The sequence below is a fragment of the Lithobates pipiens genome, unplaced genomic scaffold, assembly GCF_037356315.1.
Source record: "Lithobates pipiens isolate NorthernLeopardFrog02 unplaced genomic scaffold, aLitPip1_a1.2 Scaffold_13, whole genome shotgun sequence".
Taxonomy (NCBI): Eukaryota; Metazoa; Chordata; class Amphibia; order Anura; family Ranidae; genus Lithobates; species Lithobates pipiens.
Window position 1 is genome coordinate 413,486,843 of NW_027507718.1, and position 27,444 is coordinate 413,514,286.

The window sequence follows — 27,444 nt, forward strand, 5'->3', positions numbered from 1 at the left end:
CCCAAATAGGCTGGTAATGGGCAGGGAGGGCTACCCATGCCATTTTTCTGAATGATTTTCAACCATATTGCAGGAACCAGATATAACATTAAAACCGCAAGCAGTTTTAAATGGTGTTATTTCCGCTTAATGTCATTTTGTGCAGGGACTGTTCTAAACACGGGAAACACGTGGCACTTCACAGGCATACTACAGACACCCACCAGGCACCATATTTAAAGGAATATTTCACTTTTTTTTTTTCACTTTAATCGTCATTAAAATCAGTACTCCCACCAAAACGGTAGTTTTTAAAACTTTTTTTTGCAGTGACCCATGTCCCCTGAGGCAGGAGGCAGGTCGCCAAACCCTTTTTAGGACACTATCTTGCATATTAGCCGTTAAAATTAGCACTTTCCAATTCGAACGTTCGAGTCCCATAGACTTCAATGGGGTTCTAACGTTCGTACCGAACGCGGGGGTCGTTCGCAAGTTCTGGTGCGAACCGAACCGGGGGGTGTTCGGCTCATCCCTACTGATAATGAAGACTTTCATTGCATGCTCTATAATGCCTGTGCAGAATACGCCTCCACTAATGGAATGCACCTTACCGATAATCTTTTCTGGGAGGCAGGTAAAGCTTTCTTAAGGAGGTAAAATTATTTCCTATACTTCCCAATATAAAAGGCATTCCTGCAATTCAACAGGTTAGTGAAGCGTTGTGTTTGGCACATGAAACCCTAACACAAACTCGTACTACCATAAAAACCTGCAACTGGCCAAACATGCCTTTGACTTGTGGGCAGAGTAGCAAGAGGCAGCTAAGACCTCTTACTGTACCTTACGCTTTTACAGACTTGGTAACAAAGCCTGCAAACTTTTAGCCAAACTTTGTGCAGGTCCTAGGTGACCCACTTATATCTCTGCTCTAAAGAATGCTACAGGCTCCCCTATTACCTCACCCGCAGAGATCCTAGATGATTAACGCACTTCCCTCTAATCTGAGGATCCAATTAATCAGGCTTTGCTAGCCAAAGTGCATTTACCTCAACTTAATTCAGCCAATTTTAGAGGCTCTTAATGCTCCCATCTCCCTAGATGACATTTGGTCCACTATTAAATCTCTGTCATCGGCTAAGGCCCCAGATCCTGATGGCTAGGTGGCTGAATTTTACGAACTCGCCAAAGATTTTATCCCCGACTCTCTAAAACACGTTTAAACATCCAGGTGGGAAGGTGGCTCTTACCTCCTTATGCACATTAAGCTTATCTCCAAGAAAGGGAAGGATCCCCTACACTCATACCAGCCAATTTCCCTAACCAATGTAGATGTCAAAATTATTTCCAAGATAGTCACATCACGCATAGCTCACCTACTACTTTCCATACTTTATCTAGCCCAGTCCCGCTGTGACCCTGAAGATCAATAGAGTTTTGTTAGTGCTGGACTATGCTAAATTGCTAAATTGCACCCTGATCGAGATGTTGCCATCATTCCACTTTACACCAAAAAGGCATTTGACAACATTAGCTTCTCCTGGCTGTTTAGAGTGATGTCTGCATTTGGCTTTTTGGGTGTTTCCTTCAACAAATGTATGCTTCTCTGGTGGCCTGATTTGTCACTCCTGATTTTATCTCAGACACCATTTCTTTGATGAAGAGAGCAAGGCAGGGATGTCCTCTTTCCCCTCTACTTTTCAATATAGATATTTAGCCCCTATCTACACTTCTCAACTCTTCTACTGGGGTTAGTGGTATCAATGTTGGCAACCATATTTTTTGATCTGCTCTTTTTTCAGACAGTATTTTGCTGTGTTCCACTAATCCTACCTCAGATTTCGACAAGCTCCAGGAACTGTTTGTGACCTTTAGATTCAGCTCTGGCTTCAGAATTAACTGAAGTGAGGTCCTAGCACTACATCCTAGGCTGTCTGCTAAATGGCAACTATCCTCCCCCTTTACTGTCACCACACTGCACATAACTTACTTGGGTCATGAACCTTCATCTCTATATAGCCTTAACTACCCACCTTTGATAACTAAGATTGCTAAGGCGTTGGAAGTTTGGGCAGCCCTCCCAGTCTTGCTCTTTGGGAGGTGTCATTTTGCACATCTACCATATCCACTGCAAACCTTACCACTATTATTGAAACACTCTGATGTGCATACAATTTATAAGGCACTGACAGTTTTTATGTGGTCTTGCAAGAAACCACATTAAGAGAATTGCCGTCTCACCTCAGATCCAATTTTCTCATTAGAGTCACAGCCATTGCCTGGAATGAAGTGCAGAGGCTTCTGGGGCTACCCTCAAACATATCCCGTTATTTAACTATCCAAGGTAACCCTATGTTTCTCCCATCTACCATTTATAAGACCTTCGTTCAGTGGTGCACTCGTGGCCTCATCAATATAACATCCTTATACCATGGCAATCCTAGTGCATTTAAGACTTTTCAGATCCTTGCACAAGAATATTCCCTGCCATCGCACTTCTTCCATCACCAACAATTACTTAGCTTCCTACAAACCTGCTACGATTCTCAGGTTGATTCTCTCCAAAAGTCCTTTGTTGATGTAGTGCTCCAATGTGATGATTACTCAACATCCAGCTTATACTCCCAACCCATGAGTGCTGCCGGCACAGGAGAGCTACAGTTCATTGAAAGAACCATGAATGCCAATATGTACTGTTACATACTGAAACAGTGCACGATCCCCTCTGTTCGGAGACTGGGCCGTAGGGCAGTATTCCAACATGATAACGACCCCAAACACACCTCCAAGACTACCACTGCTTTACTAAAGAAGCTGTGGGTAAAGGTAATGGACTGGTAAAGCAGACCTAAACCCAATTGAGCATCTGTGGGGCATCCTCAAATGGAAGGTGGAGGATTGCAACATCCACCTGCTCCATGATGTCGTCATGGAGGAGTGGAAGAGGACTCCAGTGGCAATCTGTGAAGCCCCGGTGAACTCCATGCCCAAGAGGGTTAAGGCAGTTCTGGAAAATAATGGTGGCCACACAACAAATTTACACTTTGAGCCCAATTTGTACATTTTTACTTAGGGGTGTGCTCACTTTTGTTGCCAGCGGTTTAGACATTAATGGCTGTGTGTTGAGTTATTTTGAGGGGACAGCAAATTTACACTGTTATACAAGCTGTACATTCACTACTTTACATTGTAGCAAAGTACAATTTCTTCAGTGTTGTCACATGAAAAGATATAATAAAATATTTACAAAAATATGAGGAATGTACTCACTTTTGTGAGATACCGTACTTCCAATTTTACCCTATATATAGTGCACTACCTCATCATGTGCATTCCATGCCATTGTGGGCCGGTAGTGGTGAGACCCCATTGCAGGGCAGTTGTGGTGGAGCCCCAGTTTTTTGCCATGGAACATGTACACCTGTGACTGGCTGAAAGTCAGTGTGTGTGAGGGTGACTGGGAGTCGGTGGAACTGCAGCTCAACCACTTAGTTTTACTGCTCCCTGTGCCTGCACATGTGAATGAAGCCCTATAGAGGGGAACAGAGATGTTGGTGCTGTATTGGAGGGTAGCTCACAGTGAATCAACAGCAACCTGGCACAGAGCTCACCTCCCAGTCTCCCAAAGGGAAAGGAGTGGTGGTCATATAAAAAATACAGTGGGACCTAGACAGTAGAGCTTCAGTATTTTACAATGATATTTGTAATTGATGTAAATTTGTAATTGATGGATTTTAATGCTTGCCTGTTTTGAAAAAAACGTTTTTTCTAATTGTAGCACTGACCCCAAAGGAGCGGCTGATTTGATGGGCTTAACGTTACCTTCTTGACCTCGTGTACGTCTAAGGGTTTGCCGAGGTAGATGGCCAAAGAATTGTAGAAACTGACACTGGATCCGCCTTTGGGATTTTTATTTGCAAAAAATGAGTAGACAAAGCACAGTGTCTCAATGAGGGGTAGAGGGTTTAGGTGGAAAGTTCAGGTACTCTTGGAATTACTCTAAATAGGAGGTCTCTCACTATAGAAATCCAGAGAATAGCCACTCACAACTGGATTCTCACAGCTACCATATAGACCACCTCTCACTAGGCCCAGCAGCCGATAGAGGGCTCAGATAAAGTGAAGCCCCTGCCACAGACTTGCATATGGAACGTTTGAATAAAGTCTCTGCCACAAACTTGTTGTAGAACACTTGTAGTAAAGTCCCTGCCACAGACTTGTTGTAGAACACTTGTAGTAAACTGAAGGATGTAGATAAATTTAGAGAGCCCTCATACAGTACCAGTATCTTGCAGCCTCCAGGCTCTTTCTGAGAAGCCAGCCTTCCACATGGCCTTCTCCCGAAGAGTCCTCCCCTGGTTGCTTCCTCAGTTGCTGGGCCTCTCGACAGATGAGATGGCACCGGACCACCTCCGAATTTTCCCTCCAGTTACTTTGTCTCGGGCTAGTAGCCCCGAGACTCGGAATTGGAAGGATCCGTACCCCAGGCCATGAGGGCCATGGGGGCTGGTCAGGAGGACCAGGACCAAACAGACAGAAAGATCTTCTGGAGTGGAACCCTGAAGCACGTGATATCAGTATCCTAAGTACTCTCTCCCAGCATGCACAGCAGGATGACACTCCCACGGTGCTGGTTCGGAGAAAAATGGCACTCAATGCGCCCAGCTGAACTGCATTCTCAAACTTGCCAGTGATGACAGCGCCACCTGTGGCCAAGCAGAGCACAGTGCAATCCAGCCAGACTGGAACCGAAACCATAATTTGGTATAATTAAACCCAAAACCAAACTGCGGTTCTAGGAACTTTAAATAGAGAAAAACACATAGCGCATGCTCTTCAGCAGCCAGCACTTCATAATAATTAAAGTAAGATTGTTAAGTGTAATATAAAATAGCTGAGATGGTTACAGGTATCACTGATTTCATATGTTGCTTTCAGGAAGTTGCACATGTTCTTTTTATTTCTTCCTTCAAAGTCATAAAGGTATGACCATCTACCTGTCCATAGAATGTTTGATAAAAAATAAAAAATAATGTTCTTTAGTAAGGGGGAGTGTCTACATCCCACCAATTTCTCTTAATCTCCTGTTTTTTCAGGGAGGTGGCCCTCTGGTCCTGTGTTTCTGGTCTAGCTGGTTCGCCTCTCATCCTTAGGTAAGATCTGGGACCCAACCTATAGAAGTTTGGAACTTAGATATGTTGTTTTCATGTATTACATGTTTAAATATTGTATATTATCAGTATGTATTCAATTTTATTGTAGGCACTGTGTGCTCCACAATCTCATGACATGAAGAAGCAGCTTATTACTGTGAAACATGTTGAGAAACATCGGCTGTACGCATGTTCCACTATGTTGATGACTATGAAAGCTGTTGTGATATGTCACATTTTTATAATAGATATACATATACATACATACATATACTGTATATATATATATATATATATATATATATATATATATATATATATATATATATATATATATATATATATTGTTATAATATGTATATTACAGATTATAGGTACAGCGGTTCAGCTAACTGGGAGCCACAATCTTGTATAAATATTTAATTTGTAATGTCTTGTTTAGCAGATCTGTTTTTAAAGCAGTTTTTGTAATAAAGCGCTACATGCTTTTAACTAAAAAATAGATCTGTGATGTCTATGGAGGTACCAAGAAAATCCCCATTCCTCAAATATGCCAGTTTTTTAGAAAGTCGTACCTAGGGTATATTTAGTTGGCAAACACTTACACAACCTCCTGCGCTTGATAGTGGACCCCAGAGTTAGCAGTTACCTATATTTCCATCCTGACTTTAATGGATATGCTACGTCTTGTTGCCTTCTCAAGACTGAGGAAATCTGGATACACTAAAACCATAAAACATAACAGAGAGCATACCAGCCTAGTGCATTATCCTCAAAACATGTCTTTATTTATAAAAAAAAAAAGTGGTAAGTAATATACTGACAAACTGATAGATGCATCAAAGCCTGTCATAAAATAACAGCATCTTCAAGACTTCGGTACATCACATCTCATAACGGGACAATTAAAAACCAACAGGCTAATGCATTTCGAGGGACTTCCCTCTTCCTCAGAGCAACTGTGGTTTATTGTCCTGTTATGAGATTTGATTTTACGAGGTCTTGAAGATGCTGTTATTTTATGACAAGTTTTGATTTCTGAGTATAATACTTACCACCTTTTTTAATAAATAAAGATATATTTTGAAGATAATGCACTAGGCTGGTGTGCACTCTGTTTTGTTTTATGGTATCTTTAGTTGGTACTGTTTTGTTAACTATAAAAATGGAGAGCAACTGAGCATGTGCAGAGCATGGTGAGACGTTGTTTTACTGAATTTTAAACAGTATTGGTGCTAATTTTTAATGTTTATTAAGCTCTACCTGCAAAAGAGCCCAGCCTGAAGTGATCTATCAGGACTTCATTTTCGGAATAAACTTCCACTGTAATAGTGCTGCTCTCTACTGATTGTAAATCAATTGTAAATATTCTAAATTTGGGGCTTCTCATGCAGCAACCAGGTCCTGGGGACCATATATTATATTTTTTTTTAATTGGTTCAAAAATAGTAATGCCTACACATGCCTAATTACTTAAACTGTCACACTGAAAAAGGGAAAAAATCTATTATTGGATGTCCCTGTTGGAATGGGTGGTCCTGGAAAAAATTGCATAGTGCATGTCCAGCTTTAGTGATGTGACTGTCATTCATAGAAACTATGCTTTGTGCCCCATACTAAGCTGGGAGTAGTAGTACAACTGACCTCTGGGCAAAGAGATAAATAGACATCTGGATTGCATATTTACAATGATTTGCATGGCTGCCATCCAGTACTATGATTTAAACAGTTCCATCACGCAGGAAAGTCAGGTGGATAACACCACTTACAGTTAAGAAATAATGTGGTGCACGTTCTCTACCCCTAGCCCGCTGACCAACCAGTGAAGGAGCAGCAGCACACCAATGATGTCATCTATCTATTCACTCTGTTCTTTCCTTCTATCCACGTTGCTGTACAGGAGACTGATAAAACATCAAATACAGGTACTTATGCCAGCTGCATTCAAAAACTATAGCTAATGATTTATTAATACAGAGGTGCATTTATCTGTGTTTTTATATCTGCCTGGAGTTAAGTTTTAATGTTTTGCTAATAAATAGTCAGTAATAAGGCTACTGGGAAAGCCCAGAAGGTCCAGTCCATAATTTGCCCCCCAGTTTGGCATGAATGCTGTAAGTACATATCTACCCCTTAATAATGATTCTCTCCTCCACATTATTGGGCAGGCTGACACAGAAGCAGGTCTGAAGGAAAAGGATAAAATCTTTCCATTCATACAGTTAGACTTTTTGATGATCTATAACCCTCAGTTAACTAGCTTTCATGGAAGGCCCAGGATATTTTAAAGTCAATGCCCTTATTGGAAAACAACCATGCTGAGATGGACTGTTTATATGGGGAGGTGCTATGACAGCTATCTCTTCAGTTTTATGTGCATCCTCCCCTAACAACTACAACTGTTTACAATGAGGGCATACAGAATATATTTAAATGATATCTATACAATTGTCATGGTGCTATATTGCTACATTATAATCTGAAAAAAAAAATCCAATTCTATAATAAATACCCCACTGTACTCACAGCAGACATTTAGAAAATAAATGGAACATTGCATGTGAAAGAAAGCTAAAAAACATTAATATTACATTTTCTATTCTGTTCTGTTCTTAAATGATTGAAAATCATGCATGGAAAAGGAAAACAAAGAGAATGATCTACCTTCCATTCCCATAAGAATGCAATAATAAGAGATAAATTCTATCTATTAATTCCATTCTCTTGATTACAGGAACAAAGACTAGCTGCAGAAGAGGATATGAGGACACGTTGCCTTGGATAAGAAGGACATGTTCTGCTCTGCACACAACAGCATTACCCATAAGGGAAAGCTAAAGAATGTAAAACTCTACTGCAAGCTGCCACAAGGGTAAAGTAATGCTCTTGTTGATTATGGCTCAGCAAATGCACTAGTTCTGTTCCATGTCAATTTAATAAAAACTTGGTGCTGCAAAGTTGAAGCGTATCTTACATAATCCTACTTTTCTTTTTTTTCCCCTTTATCGTCTGCACGTCTCAGATCTATTCTCTGTACCCCGCTGGCAACTGTCTCTGTTTACAACATGCAGCACAGAAAAACAGCGCTTTTGTCTTCCCGTAATTAACTAATTTATTTATAGGCAGGCAATTAATTTATGCATTCATGTTTGATTAATGCTTACTGAATAGTTTTAATAAAAGTTCAATTCAACCAGCAGGACAAGCAATACAAATGGCAAACATTTCATTCTTTTAGGCTGGCTTTGCTGATAAGTCAGTTTAGGATATTTTTGTACTATTTCACAAGTATGTTTGGTTAAAAAAAATAGAAGACAACAAGAAAAGCAGCAAATCTGAAAATTTTGCAAAATAAAGAGAAAAAAACTTGGTAAGACCCATTGTTATAGATGATTACATATAATGTCCACCAATTGGACAACAATGTCCTCGAATTAGACAACTTTGAGTTATTTAAAAAAAAAAAATTACTTGTTTGTTTTTCTCAACTATAGCAAAAAGGCGGTTGTGTAAATTCATATAAATTAGTCATTTTGTAAAGGAATTGCAATAGTTTACACAATCTTAAAGGGGATGGGTTCATTACTGCAGGGAATAGTGCTCAGACATCACAATGTTGCAAGGTGTGATTAACATTCCATGCAGAATTGAAGCCCACACTCAGCCCAGTGCAAATGCCTTGTTTTCTTTGTGAATTTGTAACAGCACTTTATGAAAATACCCCACTTTTTTCTGCCATACACCGTACATGGGTTAAAAGGGTGAGCACCAAGTATCAACTCATGAAAGAAAAATCATCTTTTCTTAATTGTAAAGTACAGCATACAGGATCTTAGTCTTTCCAATTGGATGTCCAGAAGCAGTTCAATTGAGGGACTGATAACATAACAAACACATGCTAACAGGCCCGTGTAATAGCAGATCAAGGTAAGGCTTGACAGAACTTTAGGAAACATTTTGCTGCACCTTACTATAAAAACTGGCATCAGAGTATTGCAGTCTCACACCACCAAAGTAGGTCTTCCAGGTGTTATAATGGACATTGAGAGAAGATGATTTCCTAGCCTGTAGGAGTGAATGGATGACTGAATCTGATCGCTGTCCCTCAGAATCTGAGCTAGCACTGTCACACTGTTGCAGTGGCAACTGTGAAACAGGATGGTGGACAGGCTCCTGGGACAGAAGACCCTGATGAGTATGCCGAAAGTCAGAGTATGTCCAACCTGGAGAGCTGACAATGTCCAGTTATGGCAATGCAACACCTGTATAGGTAAATATTGTAGTTCTGAGGTTTCTGGGTAGGCTGGTGATAATAAATGTCAATGTATATAGTCATTTTTTTATACCTACTTCAGAAATAAGTGGACCTTGGTTTTATCATTTGCTACCTCCATGTTAATGGTGACAGCTATGTTTGTAAATGCATTATACTATCTTTTGTATGCAGGGATTCTGTTAGAAATCATCTGGCCCCATACAGCCTTCCTGAAGGAGCCCCGCTAACCTCCTAAGGTTCATCAGAACAGTAGCACTGACTTTATCTGCCTATGCCCCCCCCCCCAAAAGAAAAAAAGTTCCTCCTCTCTTCCCTCCTCTTGGGCCCCTCTGTTGACATGATGGATGCAATTTAAGCCCTGGTAAGTAAGTAGGAGCGGGGGTGTGGTCAAGTAAAATCAATTTATTAATTTAGGCAGAAATTAACAATAAAGCTGCCCAGACCCCCCTGTTCAGCTGTATCAACAGCCCCGTTTGCATGTAAAGTTTTGAAGGAAATGGTGAAAGCATGACTAACAGTGGCAGGCATTTGTCTTTTGCCTAAAATGTTGGTGCTAAAAAGTTTCTGCCTTTCCCATTTAGAATAATCAATGTTAGTGCATGTTATGACTAGATTCTGTGTTTTAACTGCCATTCATTTTCCAACTTATGAATATATATTATCTAAGTAAAAAAAGCATGTGCAGTTTGAAAGAAGGTAAGCTACGAAGTCTACATGTTACTGGTAGACGAGTCATGTGACGTCTTTGCAAGATGCAAATTAAAATTTAAGTTATGTACCAGCTGAAGTTGCAGAAGATAAACGCAATCAAATTCATTATAATTTGCATAAAGAAGTAAAGGAGGAAATCAAATGTAAAAAGCACTAAGCATAATTTTCACTGGCAATTTCAAGAGGTGCTTCAGCTAAAAAAAGAAAATATTTCTGTCTGCTGTGAGACCAATGAATCTGTCCTCTTAATCAGTCAAATTCTTGGAACGTTGAGATTGCCAGCACGGTGCATCACAGAAGTGATTTACCACTAGTTTTCTATGATGTTTTAAGATGGATATGCTGAGCTTAAGTGGGAATAAGTATCTGATTTTAATTATTACAAAGCTGAACACTTGATATTTGCCAAAAATAACAAAAGTTGGCATGGATAAGAGTGGAGATGTCAAATGCAGAATGTCATTGTAACAACTATAAAAATTCTGTTAAAAGGTTCTATAGAAACTTTAAATGAGTCACATAAAAAAGACAACAGAATATAATTAGACAATTGGCAGTAGGTTGATCTCATGCCCCTTTTAAATGTGATCTTTTGTCCTTTTTTCCAAAGATTACTTGGACATTCATACATACAGTATATACACTGGCAGCTCTCCTTATTAGACAGTTTACCTACTTCACAAATATACAAATATTTTTAGTTTCAAACGCATGGGTTCAGATACATGCCTGTCTAGCACATAGTGTGCAATAATAATTCAGAGAAAGCTGGCCAGTCCCTAAATGTCTTGCAGGACAATTTCATGAGTCAGATGGTAGACACACCAACTAGAAACAAGGCGTTACTAGAGCTACTGATTACCAACAATACAGACCTGACGGAGGTGGAAATATGGGGGCAATTTAGGAAACAGCAATCACAGGCCAATTGGATTCAGTATAAATCATACAAATGGAGACATAAGGGAAATGAATTTCAAAAGAGCCAAATTCCCTAAACTACGTACCTTGCTGGAAGATATACATTGGGATAAAATCTTAGACACAAAGAACATGGAGGAAAGATGGGTTTGCTTTAAGAGCATATTAAATAAAGGCATTAGCCAGTGCATTCCATTGGGAAATAAATTTAAAAGAGCGAACAAAAGTCCTGGATGGCTTAACTCCAATGTAAAAATGCATATAAAAGCAAAGGAGAAGGCCTTCTAAAAATACAAGGATGAGGGATCATCATCAGCATTCAGACTTTACAAAGAATGCAACAAGATATGTAAGGGTGCAATTAGGGTGGCTAAGATAGAACACGAAAGACACATAGCGGAGGAGAGCAAAAGAAATCCCAAGAAATTCTTTAACTACTTCCTGCCCCCGGCCTACAGCAAAATGATGGCCAGCTGGTGGTTCAGTTATCCTGACTGGGCATCATATGACATCCAGCAGGATATGCTGCAAACACACACCCTAGGGGGCGAACGTTGGTGCGGCGTGTCAGTCTGACAAACCACATCACTTATGTCGGTAAAGAGCCCCCGACAAAGACTCTTAACCACATGATCATTTGTGTCCAATCACGGCTGATCATGATATAAATAGGAAGAGTCATTTATCAGCTTTTTCTCACTCTCGTCTGACAGACAAGAGTAGAGGAGAGCCGAACATCAGCTCACCTGACAGGGGGGTCTGTGCTGATTGTTTATCAGCGCAGCTCCCCCGCGGATGCCCGCCCAGGACCCCCAGGACCACCAGGGATGCCCACCAGACAGGAAATCCAGGTATGCCATCCTAGACCATCAGAGATATGCCAATCAGTGCCCAGGCAACTGCCAATCAGTGCCCATTAAAAATGCCTGCCAGTACCAGTACCACCAGTGATGCTTATTAGTGCAATCTATCAGTGCAAGCCATCAGTGCCACCAATCAGTGCCCAGCAGTGCCACCTATCAGTGCCCATCAGTGCCCAGCAGTGCCTCTCATAAGTACCAAACAGTACAGCCTTTCAGTGCCCATCAGTGTCGCCTATCAATGCCCATCAGTTCTGCATATCAGTGCCACCTATCAGTGCCCATCAGTGCCACCTATTATTGTCCATCATCAGTGCCCATCAGTGCCATTTCATTGGTGCCACCTCATCAGTGCCACCTTATCAGCGCCCATCAGTGCAGCTTATCAGTGTCCATCATTGAAGGAGAAAACATACTTTTTTACAAAATTTGATAGCAGAAACAAAGAAAACCTTTTTTTCCAAAATGTTCAGTCTTTTTTTATTTGTTTAGCAAATAATAAAAACCACAGAGGTGATCAAATACCACCAAAATAAAGCACTATTTGTGGGAACAAAATTATAAAAATGTTGTTTTGGTACAGGGTAGCATGTCATTTAAAAAGTGACAGCGCTGAAAAGCTGAAAATTGGCTTGGGTAGGAAGGAGGGAGGGGGGTAAGTGCCTGGTATTGAAGTGGTTAAGTATATAAACATTAAAAAAAGGGATGACAGACCATATTGACCCCATAAAGAATGAGGAAGGACATTTGGTTACAAAGGATGGAGAGATAGCAAAGGTATTGAATTTATTCCTCTCCTCAGTCTTCACGAGGGAATTGGGGGGCTTCAGTAACCAAAACTACAGGAAGCACCCTCTTGGCTAACAGAGGACAGAATTATAAATAGACTTGGGAAACTTAACATTAATAATGCACCCATGGGTACTCAGTCAAGTAATTGGCAGACCATTATTCATAATGTTTACTGACAGTTTACTGACTGGAATGGTACCAGCTGATTGGAGAAAAGCCAATGTTGCACCAATGTTTTAAAAAGGGCCAAAATACATCCTTGAGAATTACAGACCAGTTAGCCTAGCATCAATAGTATGCAAGATCTTGGAAGGGATGATAAGGGACTATAGACAAGATTTTAGTAATGAGGGAATGAATGAATCAATCAGCATAGATTCATGAAGAATCGTTCTTGCCAAACCAATCTATTAACCTTCTATGAGAAGGTGAGCTGCCATCTAGATAAAGGAAGGCCTGTAGATGTAGTGTGTCTGGGTTTTGCAAAAGCATTTGACACAGTTCCCCATAAATATTTACTCTGCAAAGTAAGGTCCGTTGGCTTGGACCATAGGGTGAGTACATGGATTGAAAACTGGCTACAAGGGCGAGTTCAGAAGGTGGTGATACATGGGGAATACTCAGAATGGTCAGGGGTGGGAAGTGGGGTCCACCAGGGTTCTGTGTTGGGACCAATCCTATTTAATTTGTTAATAAATGACCTGGAGGTCGGGGTAAACAGTTCAATCTCTGTATTTGCGGATGACACTAAGCTACAGTAAGTAGGGCAATAATTTCTCCACAGGATGTGGAAACCTTGCAAATAGATCTGCACAAATTAATGGGGTGGACAAATACATGGCAAATGAGGTTTAATGTAGAAACATGTAAAATAATGCATTTGGGTGGCAAAAATATAAATGCAATCTACTCACTAGGGGGTGAACCTTTGGGGGAATCTAGGATGGAAAACGATCTGGGGGTCCCAGTAGATGATAGGCTCAGTAATGGCATGCAATGCCAAGCTGCTGCTAACAAAGCAAACAGAATACTGACATGCATTAAAAAGGGGATTAACTCCAGGGATAAATCGATAATTCTCCCACTCTACAAGACTTTGGTCTGGCCTCACCTGGAGTATGCTGTACAGTTCTGGGCACCAGTCTTCAGGAAGGATGTACTGGAAATGGAGCAAGTACAAAGAAAGGCGTAATACTGACATATAATCACACACAAAGGTTGGACTTGATGGTCTTTTTTCAAGATCACCTACTATGAAACTATGTAACTTTCACTCATCCGACTCAGAATGAGCTTATGTGATTAAAAATCACTGCATATACCAATCTTCGTTTGAAGTATATGCATTTATGTGTCCCTATATACTTATCTATGCATACATATTGGACGCAGATTGTTCAGTTTTTACATGACAATATGGGATCCCCAGTAGTATTAGACCCCAAACTATGTCTGCTGGGACTTCTGCCAGATGTAGAAATTGACAAATACTAAGCTACATTTCAAATTAAACTCTGTTTATGGCGCGTAAGGGCATAGCCAAGGTATGGATGCAGTCTCAGCCTCCCTCCATACGTCAATGGAAGAGGAACGTTAATGATGCACTGCCACTTAAAAAATTAGTCTATGCCCATAGAAAGTGCGCGCATAAGTACTCAAAGGTGTGCGAAAGATGGTTAGAGGATGGAAAAACATGTGCCTAAAATACTCCAAGCCCTACAGACAGGTCTACTTAGATGGAAGTAGAAAGTGACTGTTATAAATGTGTAAACCAGAGGTGCCCAACCAGTGGCCTGGGGGCCACATGTGGCCCGCGGAACCCTCTGATGTGGCCCACGATCTCCTTCTGTGGGAGGGCAGATTGACAAGCCCAGATCATGGCTTGCAGACCCGCCATCACAGAGCATCTGTGTTGTTAATGAAGCCAGCAAAGCAAGCAGCTGTGGAGCAGAGCTGTATAAGCTGATGTTTCCTGTATAGTGCCATCTCTTGCCACAGGCGGAGTGATGCCAAATGCACTCTGCCGGGGACAGCAACAGCAAGTGATACCTGTATGGAAGACTGTTATTAAATTTTAGTTTATTACTAAAATTGCAGTGTATATATAGGCAGTGGTTACTGGGCTGCTTTCAAACTGATCCGCAGGTGCAGTGCACCTTCAGGTTACCTGCACTGAGGAATAGACTTCTGTTATTACCTGCAGGTTTGGTGAGCTTGCAGAAAGTGTAGCACACCTGCAGGCTATAACAGAAGTCTATGGCAAAGTTTAGCTAACCCACAGGAAAGACACAGGTGCACTGCGCTGCATTAGTGTGAAAGGCCCCTTTCACACAATCAGTACAACTCAATCAGACCCTCCATTCACCTCTATGAAACAGCAGATGTAAACAGATTTGTGTCCTTTTACATCCGCCTACCTGCAATCTGATTCGCTACAAAAAAACAGCAAAAAAAAAAAAAACAGAAGGGGATCAATTTCCTTCCGTTGGGGTGGATCAGAGGACACATAGAGTAGAGTGGGCTGTGTCCGCTCTGCACGGACCTGTCATTCGCCTGCTCTGCTCATTGTGGCCCGTGGCCGGTTACCAAGTCGCTTAAGTGGCCCTCGCTCTTCAAAAGGTTGGGAACCCCTGGTGTAAACCATGAAAATCTTAATCAGAACTGTATTGGTAGCAGAATGACATGAAGTCTCTTAAATACTGGATGTCTATACCCTCATAAACTTGTGCCTTAACATGTACAGTATGTACAAAGAATCTCACACAAAATGAGTGTTATAATGTACTGTTTATTATTTCACATAAGCAACTTCTTTGTAAAATGACTTTTATCCAAATAAAGTTGGCCTTTTCCAATTAAAAAAACAAAACAAAAAAAAACGTATCTATGCATGTGAGAAAACTCAACAAATAAAAGATTGCATAGTCCAACACAGACAATCCATTCAGAAGTGCCAATGCCAGGTGACATTGCCAGTACTTAAACACGTCAAGGACTAGGAAACATTGATTTATGGTATGTCCCCAGAAATAGAGGGGGGATAACCGAGTAATGACATTGAAAAAAAAGGGAAGCATGGTGGATTAATAAAATGTCATCCCTACATACCTATTCTATTTATTTGTGTGAAGTTGTTTTTGGTATTTTAACTTTTACAGAGACTGGATGGTGAGCACCCTGGAACTTCATTTATACCTATTGGTCAAGTAATGAAATATATGTACTGTATATACCATGGTACTAGAAAGACTGCTCTTGGTAATGTTAGACAAAGTAGGACAGTGCCAAATAAATATTTGAACCAATTCCAAATGTAGCAGATTTTTGGGCAGCGGTTGTACCACAAACGGTTGCTTATTATTTTAGACCCGGTCTGCCTTTTTTTTCTTTTCTTTTTTTTTTTGCAGTTTTTAGTTAAAGACCAACAAAAATGTGCCACCACTCCCCTGAACAATGCCAGCTTGGAACACTGGGCTTGTATCTCCATAGTCAGAGGGCTATAAACTGATCCTTCAGGAGAAGTTCAATGAAAATTTTTGATATGGTAATCATGGACTGCTGTCCAAGTAGTGCAAGTATCACCTGCTCCGGTGAGCTAGCGAACAACCTTTTTTTGTGTGATTATCAGCCCACATATTTGTGTCAGACTGTTATTTTTGTTTAGGGTGCATAACTATCTTTTATCATGCATATGTTTTCTAACTATTTGAAAAAGTGGAATGTAAGATAAAAAAACTAATGAGCCAGGTCACATTAACAGATACAAAAAATTGCTTCGGTACTAGACTTTTTAATCATTAATTGTACTCTACTGCTTGTGCTAGCAAGACGGAACAAGCCAAAAGGTATGTCAGCCTTAGACCAATGTTAGATTAATGATCCAGTTGCTGTCAGTGATTATCCATCAACAAAATGACTGCTAGTATATTGCTCCCTCGCTGCTGTAAAATCTTTCTCGTCAGCAAGAAGCAATGGTGGAGCAATGGCTCGTTGCTCTTAATGAAGGGGCAGATGAGTGGTTTCTTTGCTCTCATAATGATCCTGTCATTTGTAAATTGGGACTTAGGGTACCAGTTATGCTAGATGTTGACAAGATGGGTGCTTGGGCTACATTGCATGTAGTCTATCCATTGGTGTGAGATTGGAATTTGAGATCAGTTAAAGTAAGGATGATCAGGCAAATAATCACATGGGAACATGGTGAGTCCATAGACTTTATTTTAATTTCCAATGGCAGAACAGATTAGTGAGAAATAAAAAGAAAGGTAGATATATTCTATAAGGAATAACAATTTAGGTACAGTATAACTGTTGCTTTGCCCTGCGAAAGCAAAAAACACGTTCACTTTAAAGCTATTGACAGCTGAGAACCTATATTATGTAAATCCTCCATAGAATCGTTCAGTCACCCTGTGATTTAAATTGTTTGTAGGTCCTGTTTTCCACATCTCCTCATAGGAGCACACATGAATTGCTAGCAACAGTATCAAATGTAACTGTAACTGTAAATTGGTTATTATTCTAAAATTAGGAGCTGTTGAAATCATACATATCAAAACAAAGAATATTTTTACTTCCTACCATGTAGTGGAGAAGCATAGACTTCCTTCATAGTCTCATTCTAAGATATTGACAGCACAGAGGCTAACAATATTTCCTTGCTTTGCTTTTAGTTTCTACCAAGGGCAATGTCTACATGAATTATATATGTTCCTGCTGTGGTTGTGTGGCTTTGCTATAGGTTTTCCTGTATCCTTCCACAATCAAAAAACATTATGGTAGGCTAATTTACTACTACTCAAATATGTGCTAGTTTGTGTATGTTGTGGAGAATCACACCATAAATTCCTTTTAAAATGATTGGGAATAGTAAAGTGCTGTGAAATATGTTGATTCTAAATAAATAGGATACAGAATCTCATGTGTAGCTGGTTGAAGATGATGTACATGCTTTCTGGGTACTTTAGCTTAGAGAAAACCGTTCCCACATGTTTTTTCCCCACAAGTGGATTAAGAATACAACTCATACAGCAAAGAAAAAAATTGAAAAAAGGGGGCCACATTTAATGTCTTGGCCCTCGGCTGATGTTCTTTAATAACTGCAATAAACAAATAACTCTGATCTGGGTCACATCTCAGTTCCCATGGCTTGGATCACATAGTGCTAAAGGCAACAAAAAAGGGATCATTTTTTTGTTTTCTGTAGTTGACTGTGAAAGACTTGAAGGGCACACAAAATTATTTTTATGCCGCGTACACACGGATGGAATTTCGGCCAGCAAAAGAACGATGAGAGCTTTTCGTCGGAAAATGAGACCGTGGGTATGCTCCATCGGAATTTTGCTGGCCGAACTCCCTCCAGCTAAAGATTGAGAGCAGGTTCTCAATTTTTCAGACGGAAAAAGTTTCTGTCAGAAATTCCAATTGTGTGTATGCAATTCCAACACACAAAAACTCATGCATGCTCAGATTCAACTACGAGATGGAAGCTATTGGCTACTGGCTATTGAACTTCCTTTTTCTAGTCCCATTGTATGTGTTGTATGTCACCGCGTTCTTGACGGTCGGAATTTGGTGTGACCGTGTGTATGCAAAACAGCTTGAGTGAAATCCCATCGGAATTCAGTCAGGAAAACCATCAGAGCTTTTTCCGACCAAAATTCTGATCATGTGTATGCAGCATTAAAGAAAATATTATTGGTCTATTATTGAAAATATTATTAAAATGTTATCGAAGTTATGTTTGCTCTCCAAATTCTAAATTAGAAAAATGCTGCTGTGGAATAAACAAATGGTATCTGACAATTAAATATAATTGATAGAAAAAAATAATGCTATGCCTTCCTTACCTTAGTCCATAAAGAACAGTTCCATCTGGATGAAGTCGAATCATTCTGTTCTTCACTGTAACCCCATGAACAAATGATCGTTTATCATTAAGAAAGTATGTATCAGGCACCCACAGCTGATCAGCAACCCTGTTATCCAGTGTGAGGTTTAGCGGGATTCCTGAATAAGAAAGCCTTTTGTCTCTCCAAGACTGCTGAAAGTACATTGTGAGTGTATAGTCCTAGAAAAACAAAGAAAACACTAATTGTAATACATCAGAAAAAGCTTCACAAATCTAAAGGAATTAAATTCAGGACTGGAAACTGGCAAAAGTAGAAAGAAACATCAAACACAGCATCCTAAAAATACATATTATTAAATACTTTTCTTTGATTTTTTCATTTTAGAGAATTAAATTGTATTGGCCTTACTTATTTAGATAACATTTTTTTTGCCTGAGTGCCACTATTCTTCAGTGCTACATCACTTAATAGATCCAAGGCAGTCATGTCAAAAGAAGGGAAGCTGAAGAGGTGCTTTACTGACCCAGAAAAAACACGCCATCATTGGTTGGTTTCAATGAGTCATTGCTAGTCTTGGTCAAGTTTTGACCTAAGCATATAGTATCAACTTTAGAATGTTGTCTTTCATTATATATGACAATATTAGGTCTCGTTAGAGTAAGGCTTAATGTACACGGGACATTTTTACAACCTCTCCTGAACGATTTAACTTGACAGATAGTAACCCCCATTTAAAACGTCTGGTTTTCTTTTTTTTCTTTTTCAAAATAGCCAAAAATTAAAACCGTCTGTAAACAAAATGAGGCTTAGCGTGAGTTGTCACGTTTAGAAGCATTTGGCATTTGAAATGGCTCTAAACTCAGCATCTGAATAAATTTTTTTTGCTTACCAAAAAAGACCTCTAAACTCAACTGGCTATAAACGACTATAAATGACCCTGTGTATATGTACTGATAAGATAACATAGAGGAGAGTTCAGGAGCAGTTGAAAAAAATGCCCAACTGTTCCTAAACCTCCGTTTAGCAGCAGTGTACATGAGGCCTTTAAAGGTTAAAGAAGAAGTACCACCAAAGCTCGTTTGATGGTACTTCTCCTGTGGATCACAGGAGTGAAGTTCGTTCTGCACTCCTGTGGCCCGTTTTCAGCAGAGGGCTGAAGGACACTGTCAGCTGATGTCACGGGACCGGTCCAGGCTCGGGCAAGATCACGACAATGGAGTCGGGATCCATCCACATGCCTAGATTGGCACCTAGCTCAGCCCCTCAGCAGGCCACTGAGAGCCTGAGCCGGCCACTCCTGCTCCCTTCAAAGCTTGGGGAACTCTGATAACTGAGCGATCAGCAGTGTTAGATCACTCGCTTCTCAGTGTTAGAGGCACAGAGGGACAGATGCAGCATCCACCTAGGTAAGTATGTTTATTAAATTAAAAAAAACTATACTTCTCTTTTAAAGTCTTTGTTATCCTAAAATAAAAAAAATGGATCCTTTAAAGCAGTTTATACAACACAGTGCTTGTGCTATGTAATATGACTCTTTCTATCACCTGAAATACCTGGCTGATCCTGCCTGGTTCTGCCCTCCCCCTTGTAAACTGACCATGGCTTATCATGGCTGCTGAGCCATGGCACTATGGTCAGTTTACATGCCTTTGTCATCTGCTCTCTCCTCTGTCCTCCTCTCCTCCCTCCCCTCCCTGCCTGTCAGCATCCAATCACTCGCCAGCCCTCCCTTGCTGGTATCATAACTTAGTTGGTGCTAAAATCACCTCTGTTATAATAAATGATTTGCCCCAGTGTATGTGTTTTGTAAAATATACAATGCTAAATACCTTATTTTATACAGCCGTCAGTGCTCAAGTGATCGGCTGCCTCTCTCCTCCTCTCCTCTCCTCCTTCTCGCTAATGTCAACAGGAGATTCTCAGCCCTGCCCGCTTTTCTGTCAGATCGAGAGAGAGGAGAGGTGGCCGGTCACGTGAGCGCCGAGTGGCGCTATAGAATAAGGTATTTTTTGTTTTCTACAAAACACATACACTGGGGCAAATCATTTATTATTATTAGGGGATTGTAGCACCAACACTAAGTGGCTTAACAACCACTTTAAGCTAAAGTACGGAGGCAGAGTTGTGTTGTAGATTAGTATTTAGTTCGTTACTTAAAATGTATACAACAATATGCTAAGAATTATCAGGTAATTCAGCTATTGATAATTAACTAGCCAAAATTAGCTTTTGGGAGTTATAAAAATGTATGGCAATGCAAATACTGAAAAAAAAACGGCCATACAGATTGTTCACACTTCCAGCACAAAAGAGGAAAAAGTTCCATATATCTGTCTTTGTGGAGCTAGAGTTATTTGTCCTCACAAATGGCTTATGATAGGAGCAATGTTACACCAAGTAGGTTAAGAGCACATTAGCAACCTATATTCAATGAAGTAAACGGCTGAATGCAGAAACCACAAATGAAGGGGTTCTGCTACTTCTTAACTTCTTATCTCTGAGCAAATACTGGTGCCTTACTCTCTCCCGGCCAGGGCCGTCTTACTGAGGGGGCGCCACTGGGCACTGCCCAGGGGCCCTAGGTTCACATGTGGTTCCATCAGAGCCAGACAAATAGAAGTAGCAGTGGAGCAAGGGAGTCAGGCTTTTTGGGCACAGGCAGTTCAGGGCCGCCATCAGGGGGGTACAGAGCCCATACACTAGTAAGGGGCCTGATCATCTAGAAGGGCCCTGCTGAAGGGAGAAGTCAGGGGGCAGGCGCAGGAGAGCTCTGTGGCTGCGCTGGCTTTAGAAATATGTGTGAACATCATTGAGATGACATAGGGCTCTTTGCTGCCACCTCTGTAAATTCCTGAATGTGCACCCGTCCTGTGTGTTCCACAAGAGCTGGGACCAGGAACAACACCTAACAAGTAAGGGCCGTTCTACAAGTATGGGGATGGGTTGTGTGTTTGCCTGTGTACATGTGTGTGTGTGTGTGCCTGTGTACATGTGTGTGTATGTGTATGTGCGTGTGCATGTGTACATGTGAGTGCCTGTGTATGTGTGTGTGGGCCCATGTACATTTGTGTGTGTGCGCGTGTGCCTGTGTATGTGTGTGTGTGCCTGTGTGTATGTGTGTGTGCATGTGTATGTGTGTGTGCATGTGTACATGTGAGTGCATGTGTACGTGTGTGTGTGTGCCTGTGTACATATGCGCATGCGTGTGCCTGTGTACATGTGTGTGTGTGTGCCTGTTTACATATGTGTGTGTGTTCGTCTGTGTATGTGTGCACATATGTGCACACGTGTGTGTGTGTGTGTGTGTGTACATATGTATGTGTGTGCCTGTGTACATATGTGTGTGTGTGCATGTGTACATATATGTGTGTAGGTGTGTACCTGTGTACATATGTGAGCGTGTGTGTGTGTGCCTGTGTAAGTGTGTGTGTGTGTGTGTGCCTGTGTACATGTGTGAGTCATATATACACATGTGAGGGGGTTGAGAATGTACAGGTGTGAGGGGGCTGCAAGCATACAAGTGTGAGGGGGCTGTGAGCGTATAGGTGTGAGGGGGGCTGCAAGCATACAGGTGTGGAAGAGGTGATGCAAGCATACCGCTGCTGGATTGGGATGTATCTTTTGGACAAATAGAATTTCCCACTGTTAAACCTTGGAAGCACTGATGACTTATAATACACTGTGCATTTACATATATGATGTTGTAAGTGTGTTAAAATAAAAGTGTGTGCGCTGAAGGACTTGATGGGATGGCTAGTGGGCAGATTTGTTGGGATGGACAGTGGGCAGGCCCTGGGGAATGTTGGTGGTCAGGCCCAGGGGGCCCAGGCCTAAAGCTGTCTAAGGGGCCCCACAATTTTTGATAGCTGCCCTGCCAGCGGGCGGTGGCATCTTTGGTTCCGCCTGTTAGCTGTGCTGTCACCATCTCCCCAGAACCTCCCTGTCTGTAATGAATCACCGAATGTTAGTGGCTCCGCCTCTACCTACCGCCCAGCCAGGACTCCGCGGCTGGGAGCGGGTCAGGTGCAGAGTGTACTGTGCCTTACTTTGGCTGTGCCAATCCTGTCACTTGCACTATTACTGTCAGTCAGACATTAAGAGAGATTTCATTCAGTTTGAACAGCCTCAGGGGTGCTGAGTGAGAAAGGCCCTTGTAAAGTAGCCAATCCCTGCTGTCTCTGCACTAGCATAACCCACCCCCTGATGTGCACAGAGACTCACACAGCATGGGGCTAGATACTCTAGGTGTGTGCTGATGCAGGCTTGGAGGATTGGAGTCCACGGTTCAATGTGGTGGCTGACCGTTTTATCAATTTATTTTACAATGCTTGTATCAACAATGAAATGTCATGCAAGTGCAATTCAAAAGATATCCCTATTTCATTTTATTCTATGGTTGAAACCCCACCCTCAACTTGACAAATGCATATGTATGTCTCTCACCTCTCCTATTCTAAGTTTTGACTGTAAAACACTGCCCCTCCTCTGAAAAGCAATACACACAAATATTGCTATTGCTATATAATATAGGCGGTGAGGTGATGTGTTGCCTCCTCACCACCTGTTTTAACCATCTAAATGCCTCATCACCCCCACCACAATCATGTGCATAGCACACGGTTGTGGGGAAATTGCAGCACGGACCATTTTATTTGATTGGGGGGGATTTGGCGAGTGGTAGTGCCCGCAAATGCAACTGGGGATATAATTCTTGGCGCAGTCATGAAGTAAAGCATTATGGCTGCAGCATGTGTACACCCCCAGCTGTTGCCTTGTCAGCTTAGGCCCCTTTCACACTTGTGCGACCTGAAAGTTGCATGATTTTGCTGTGTCTTGAAGCAATGCCTGTGTCTATAGACGTCAAGTCGCATCAAAATCGGACCAAAGTAGTGCAAGGACTACTTTGAAGTTGCTGTGACTTGAAGTCGCACATATATGAATGGCACTCATTGAAAATCATGGGATACGACCTGTCATGCGACTTTGCAGTCACAGGACAAGTCGCACAAGTGTGAAAAGGGCCTACGGGTTTATTCATGCAACATGCTGCTGTGCTTTTTTTCTTTTTTTTTAAACAAACTTTATGTAATGTCACCCCGACATTTCATAAAGCTCAACTGGCCGCAGTGCTGTGAACTACCATACACACCAGAGACCAGGCATTTTGCCTTGTCATGAGGTGGGACTGTGCTGGAATAGCCACCCAACACAGCCCCACCACATCTGGTGTGAATATGCCTTAACCAGTTGCCACCCACCCACAGTAGTTTTATTGAAGGTGGGCAGCACAGACAAACCAGACAACATACCCGTACATCGCCACCTGTATTCCGAGTTTTTGGGGCATGCATGCATGCCCCCGGCCAACCCGTGCTGTGATTGGACGCAGCACAAGTTAATCAACAGGTTTCAACCAATGATTTTATCAGAAACCCAATGATCAGCTGTGTCCAATCGCAGCACAGAGTTTACAAACACACAAAACTCTGTACTCCATTATTTGGCTTCTCCCCGAAATCAACTCTGAGTTCAGGGAGAAAAAGCAGCCAAACCTGTTCATAAAAGCAGCACATATTACACATATTACATTTGATAGGCACACAGTTAACGCCCTGATGTCAACCTCTTCTGAGCCAGTGTCATTAGTACAGTAGTATATAGCTGATCACTGTATTAGTGTCACTTGTTATGTCAGTGTCATTGAACCTCCCTGCGGGTCTGTAAGCACCAGATTGCCTCAAAGCCAATCACAGTCCCACTTTAAGTCGCTGATCACCACCATTACAAGTATAGCTTCTATAGCTGTATGCTATAAATATATATCTCCCATAGTTTGTAAATACTAGAACTGCTACACAAACCAATCAATATACACATATTGGGCTTTTATACCAAAGACAGGTAGCAGAATTTTTTTAATTGATATGTTTCATAGCAGAAAGTAGAAAATATTGTACTTTATTCTTAGGAGTAGTTGCATAAATTGGGCAGGATTGTAGGGGCCCCATAGCATTACTTTGCCCAGGGGCCCATGATGCTATTAAGATGACCCTGCTCTTGGCCATGTCTTTTTCAGTATTCTAGTTGCCGGGGTCAGACAATAGCTGAATGTAAGACATTTAATGAAGCTTACTGCTAAAGCTGAAAATGTAAAATACATACAATTATCCTTAGCAACCAATCAGAATTCAACTTTCACTTGTCCTAAATGTTAGGACCTAATAGAAGCTTAAATTTGTTCTGAGAGCTACTGTACTCTGGGCATTTGCTTCTTGCTTGGACTGTCTTATTAAATAAGTCAGCACAATGCCTTTACTGACACATTATGCAAACCTATAAGGGTTTTTGGTGGCTGCACCTAAAGCTGACCTTGTGCGAAAAAATACAAGGTCTTATGTTTCAGCCCTCTACTCCAAGAATAAATAATAATCAATCAGTGAAAACAAAAAAATAAAAAAGGGAAATTTAAAGAATAATGAAAAAAATACTTAGCTTACAACTTAGCTTTAGGATATTTTACTAGAAGCCAGGTTGTACGTTCTTTATTTGTTTTGTGTTTTTATTGTTTTCATTTTATTTTTTTACAGGGTGGGGGCTGCAGCATCTGGGGACCTTGCATTTTTATGCAAAGCCTGCTTAAAATAGCGGAGACATTTTTTAAAAATTGAGCCAAAATCAAGCTCACACGTTATAAGCAGTTACAGCAACACGTTTTGTTTAGTATAAAGGTTTTACAGCAATAAAAAAGGTAATCATTGTAGGAACCCCTGCTATCGTTAAATGGATAGTCTCATCTCTGTAACTGTTATGCCCCATACACACGTCAGATATTCCGATGGAAAAAGTCAGATCAGATTATGTTGTCGGAAAATCAGATCGTGTGTGGGCTCTAGCAGGCTTTTTCCGTCGCAATTTCCGATGGAAAAAATTTGAGAGCAGGCTCTAACATTTTCCAACAACAACGATCACCAGATTAAAATAGAAGAACAAAAGCCTTAAAAAATGAATGCAGCCATCACAACAAAGAATGGGTAAGCTGCAATATAATAAATGTTTGCTTAATACCACTTTAGAGACAGGGCTTCTAATGAACTATATAGTCTGATTTGGGTATGTGGATGTGAACTTGGCCATCTAATAAAGTATTGACTTTCCAGACACTATCCATTTGACAAGTTCCTCACCCATTTGGTCATCCCAGATTTAACATAGGTTGCTAACTTACATAGTTACATAATTAGTAAGTTTAAAAAAAGACACCAGTCCATCCAGTTCAACCTGTGATGTGTATGTTTATATTAATAGTACATTGTATATCCCTGTATGTTGTGATCGTGAAGGTGCCCATATAATCGTTTTTCAACACTTCCAGCTTGTGGAAGAGAATTCTTCCAGAGAATACCATTGCTTGTGGAAGAAAATTCCAATTCCTTACTGCTCTGACAGTAACAAATCCTCTACGCACTTTAAGGTTAAACTGCTTCTCTTACAATCTTAGGGAATGGCCTTGTGTCTTTTTGAACTCCTTTTCTCTGAAAAGTTTTTTTCCCCTATGCTAGGGTCACCAGTAACATATTTGCACATCACTATCATATCCCCTCTCAAGCATCTCCCCTCCAGAGAGAATAAGTTCAGTGCTAATAGTGTTTCCCCATAGCTGAGATCCTCTAGTCCCCTCTTTAGACTCTTTATACAGTTCCAGCACACCCATCTTGAGGATTGATGCCCAGAGCTGGACAGCATACTCAAGATGCAGCTGGACCAGAGACTTGTAGAGAGGGAGCAGTATCGTTTTATCTCTGAAGTGAATCTCCTTTTTAATTAATGCCAATATTATATTGGGTTTGCTTGCAGCAGCTTGGCATTGCATGCCATTGCTGAGCCTGTCATCTACTAGGACCCCCAGATCCATTTCCATCCTAGATTCTCCCAGAGGTACGTGGAATAGTGAGTAACTTGTATTTGTATTTTTAACATCCAAATGTATTCATTTTTTCCACATTAAACCTCATTTGCCATGTAGTTGCCTACCTCATTATTTTATTAATGTCTTCTTGTAAGGTTACCACATCCTGCGCCAAAGTTATTGCCCTGCTTAACTTGGTATCATCCACAAATACAGAGATATAGCTGTTCATTCCATCATCTATATCGTTTATGAATAGATTAAACAGAATTGGTCCCAGGACAGATCCTTGGGGGACCCCACTCACCACCCCAGACCATTCAGAGTACTCGCCATTTATCACCACCCTTTGGACACGCCGATGTAACCAGTTTTCAATCCGGGTACTCACCCTATGGTTCATGCTCAATCCAGGTACTCACCCTATGGTCCATGCCGACAGACCTTAGTTTGTACAGTAAACCATTCCAGTTAGTAAACTGTTCGTAAAAAATATGAATAATGGTCCAGCTGTCACCTTACTGAGTTCCTTAAGGACCATCGGTTTTAAGCCATTTGGTCCCGGAGACTTATTTAGGTTATGCTTTTCAAGCCTATTTCTGATACTGTCTTCTGTTAGCCATGAGGGGGCATTCTGTGAAGTGTTATTAACAGGAAAAGAATGCATTTAAAACCTTTAATTTCTCTTTGTCACCAAATTCCCTTCATCATCCATTATGGGGACAATATGTTCTGGCCTCAATTTCTTACTGTTAATGTATTTGAAGAAACTCTTGTTTTTTTTTGCTTTTTTTTACTCTCCTCCGCTATGTGCATTTGTTTTCTATCTTAGCCGATTAGCCGTTCTATCTTAACCGCTCTTACATTTCTTATTGCATTCTTTATAATGTTGGAATGCTGAAAATTACTCCTCAGCCTTATATTTTTTTAAGGTCTTTTCTTTTGCTTTTATCTGCATTTTTACATTGGAGTTTAACCACCCAGGAATATTTTAGCT

The 27,444-nt window shown here is 40.9% G+C and overlaps 1 protein-coding gene and 1 long non-coding RNA gene across 2 annotated transcripts in view; one reads left to right on the forward strand and one right to left on the reverse strand.

Moving 5' to 3' along the window:
• GABRB1 (gamma-aminobutyric acid type A receptor subunit beta1) overlaps window positions 1-27,444 on the reverse strand; it is a 774,728-nt gene that overhangs the window by 419,287 nt on the left and 327,997 nt on the right. The window contains exon 4 of the mRNA XM_077477537.1: window positions 18,539-18,759. Coding sequence (XP_077333663.1) covers window positions 18,539-18,759 — 221 coding nt within the window. The remainder of the gene's footprint in view (window positions 1-18,538; window positions 18,760-27,444) is intronic.
• On the forward strand, window positions 6,931-8,097 carry LOC143975290 (uncharacterized). Its single transcript, XR_013272347.1, has 2 exons — window positions 6,931-7,054; window positions 7,864-8,097. It is a non-coding gene; the product is annotated as an uncharacterized LOC143975290 (long non-coding RNA).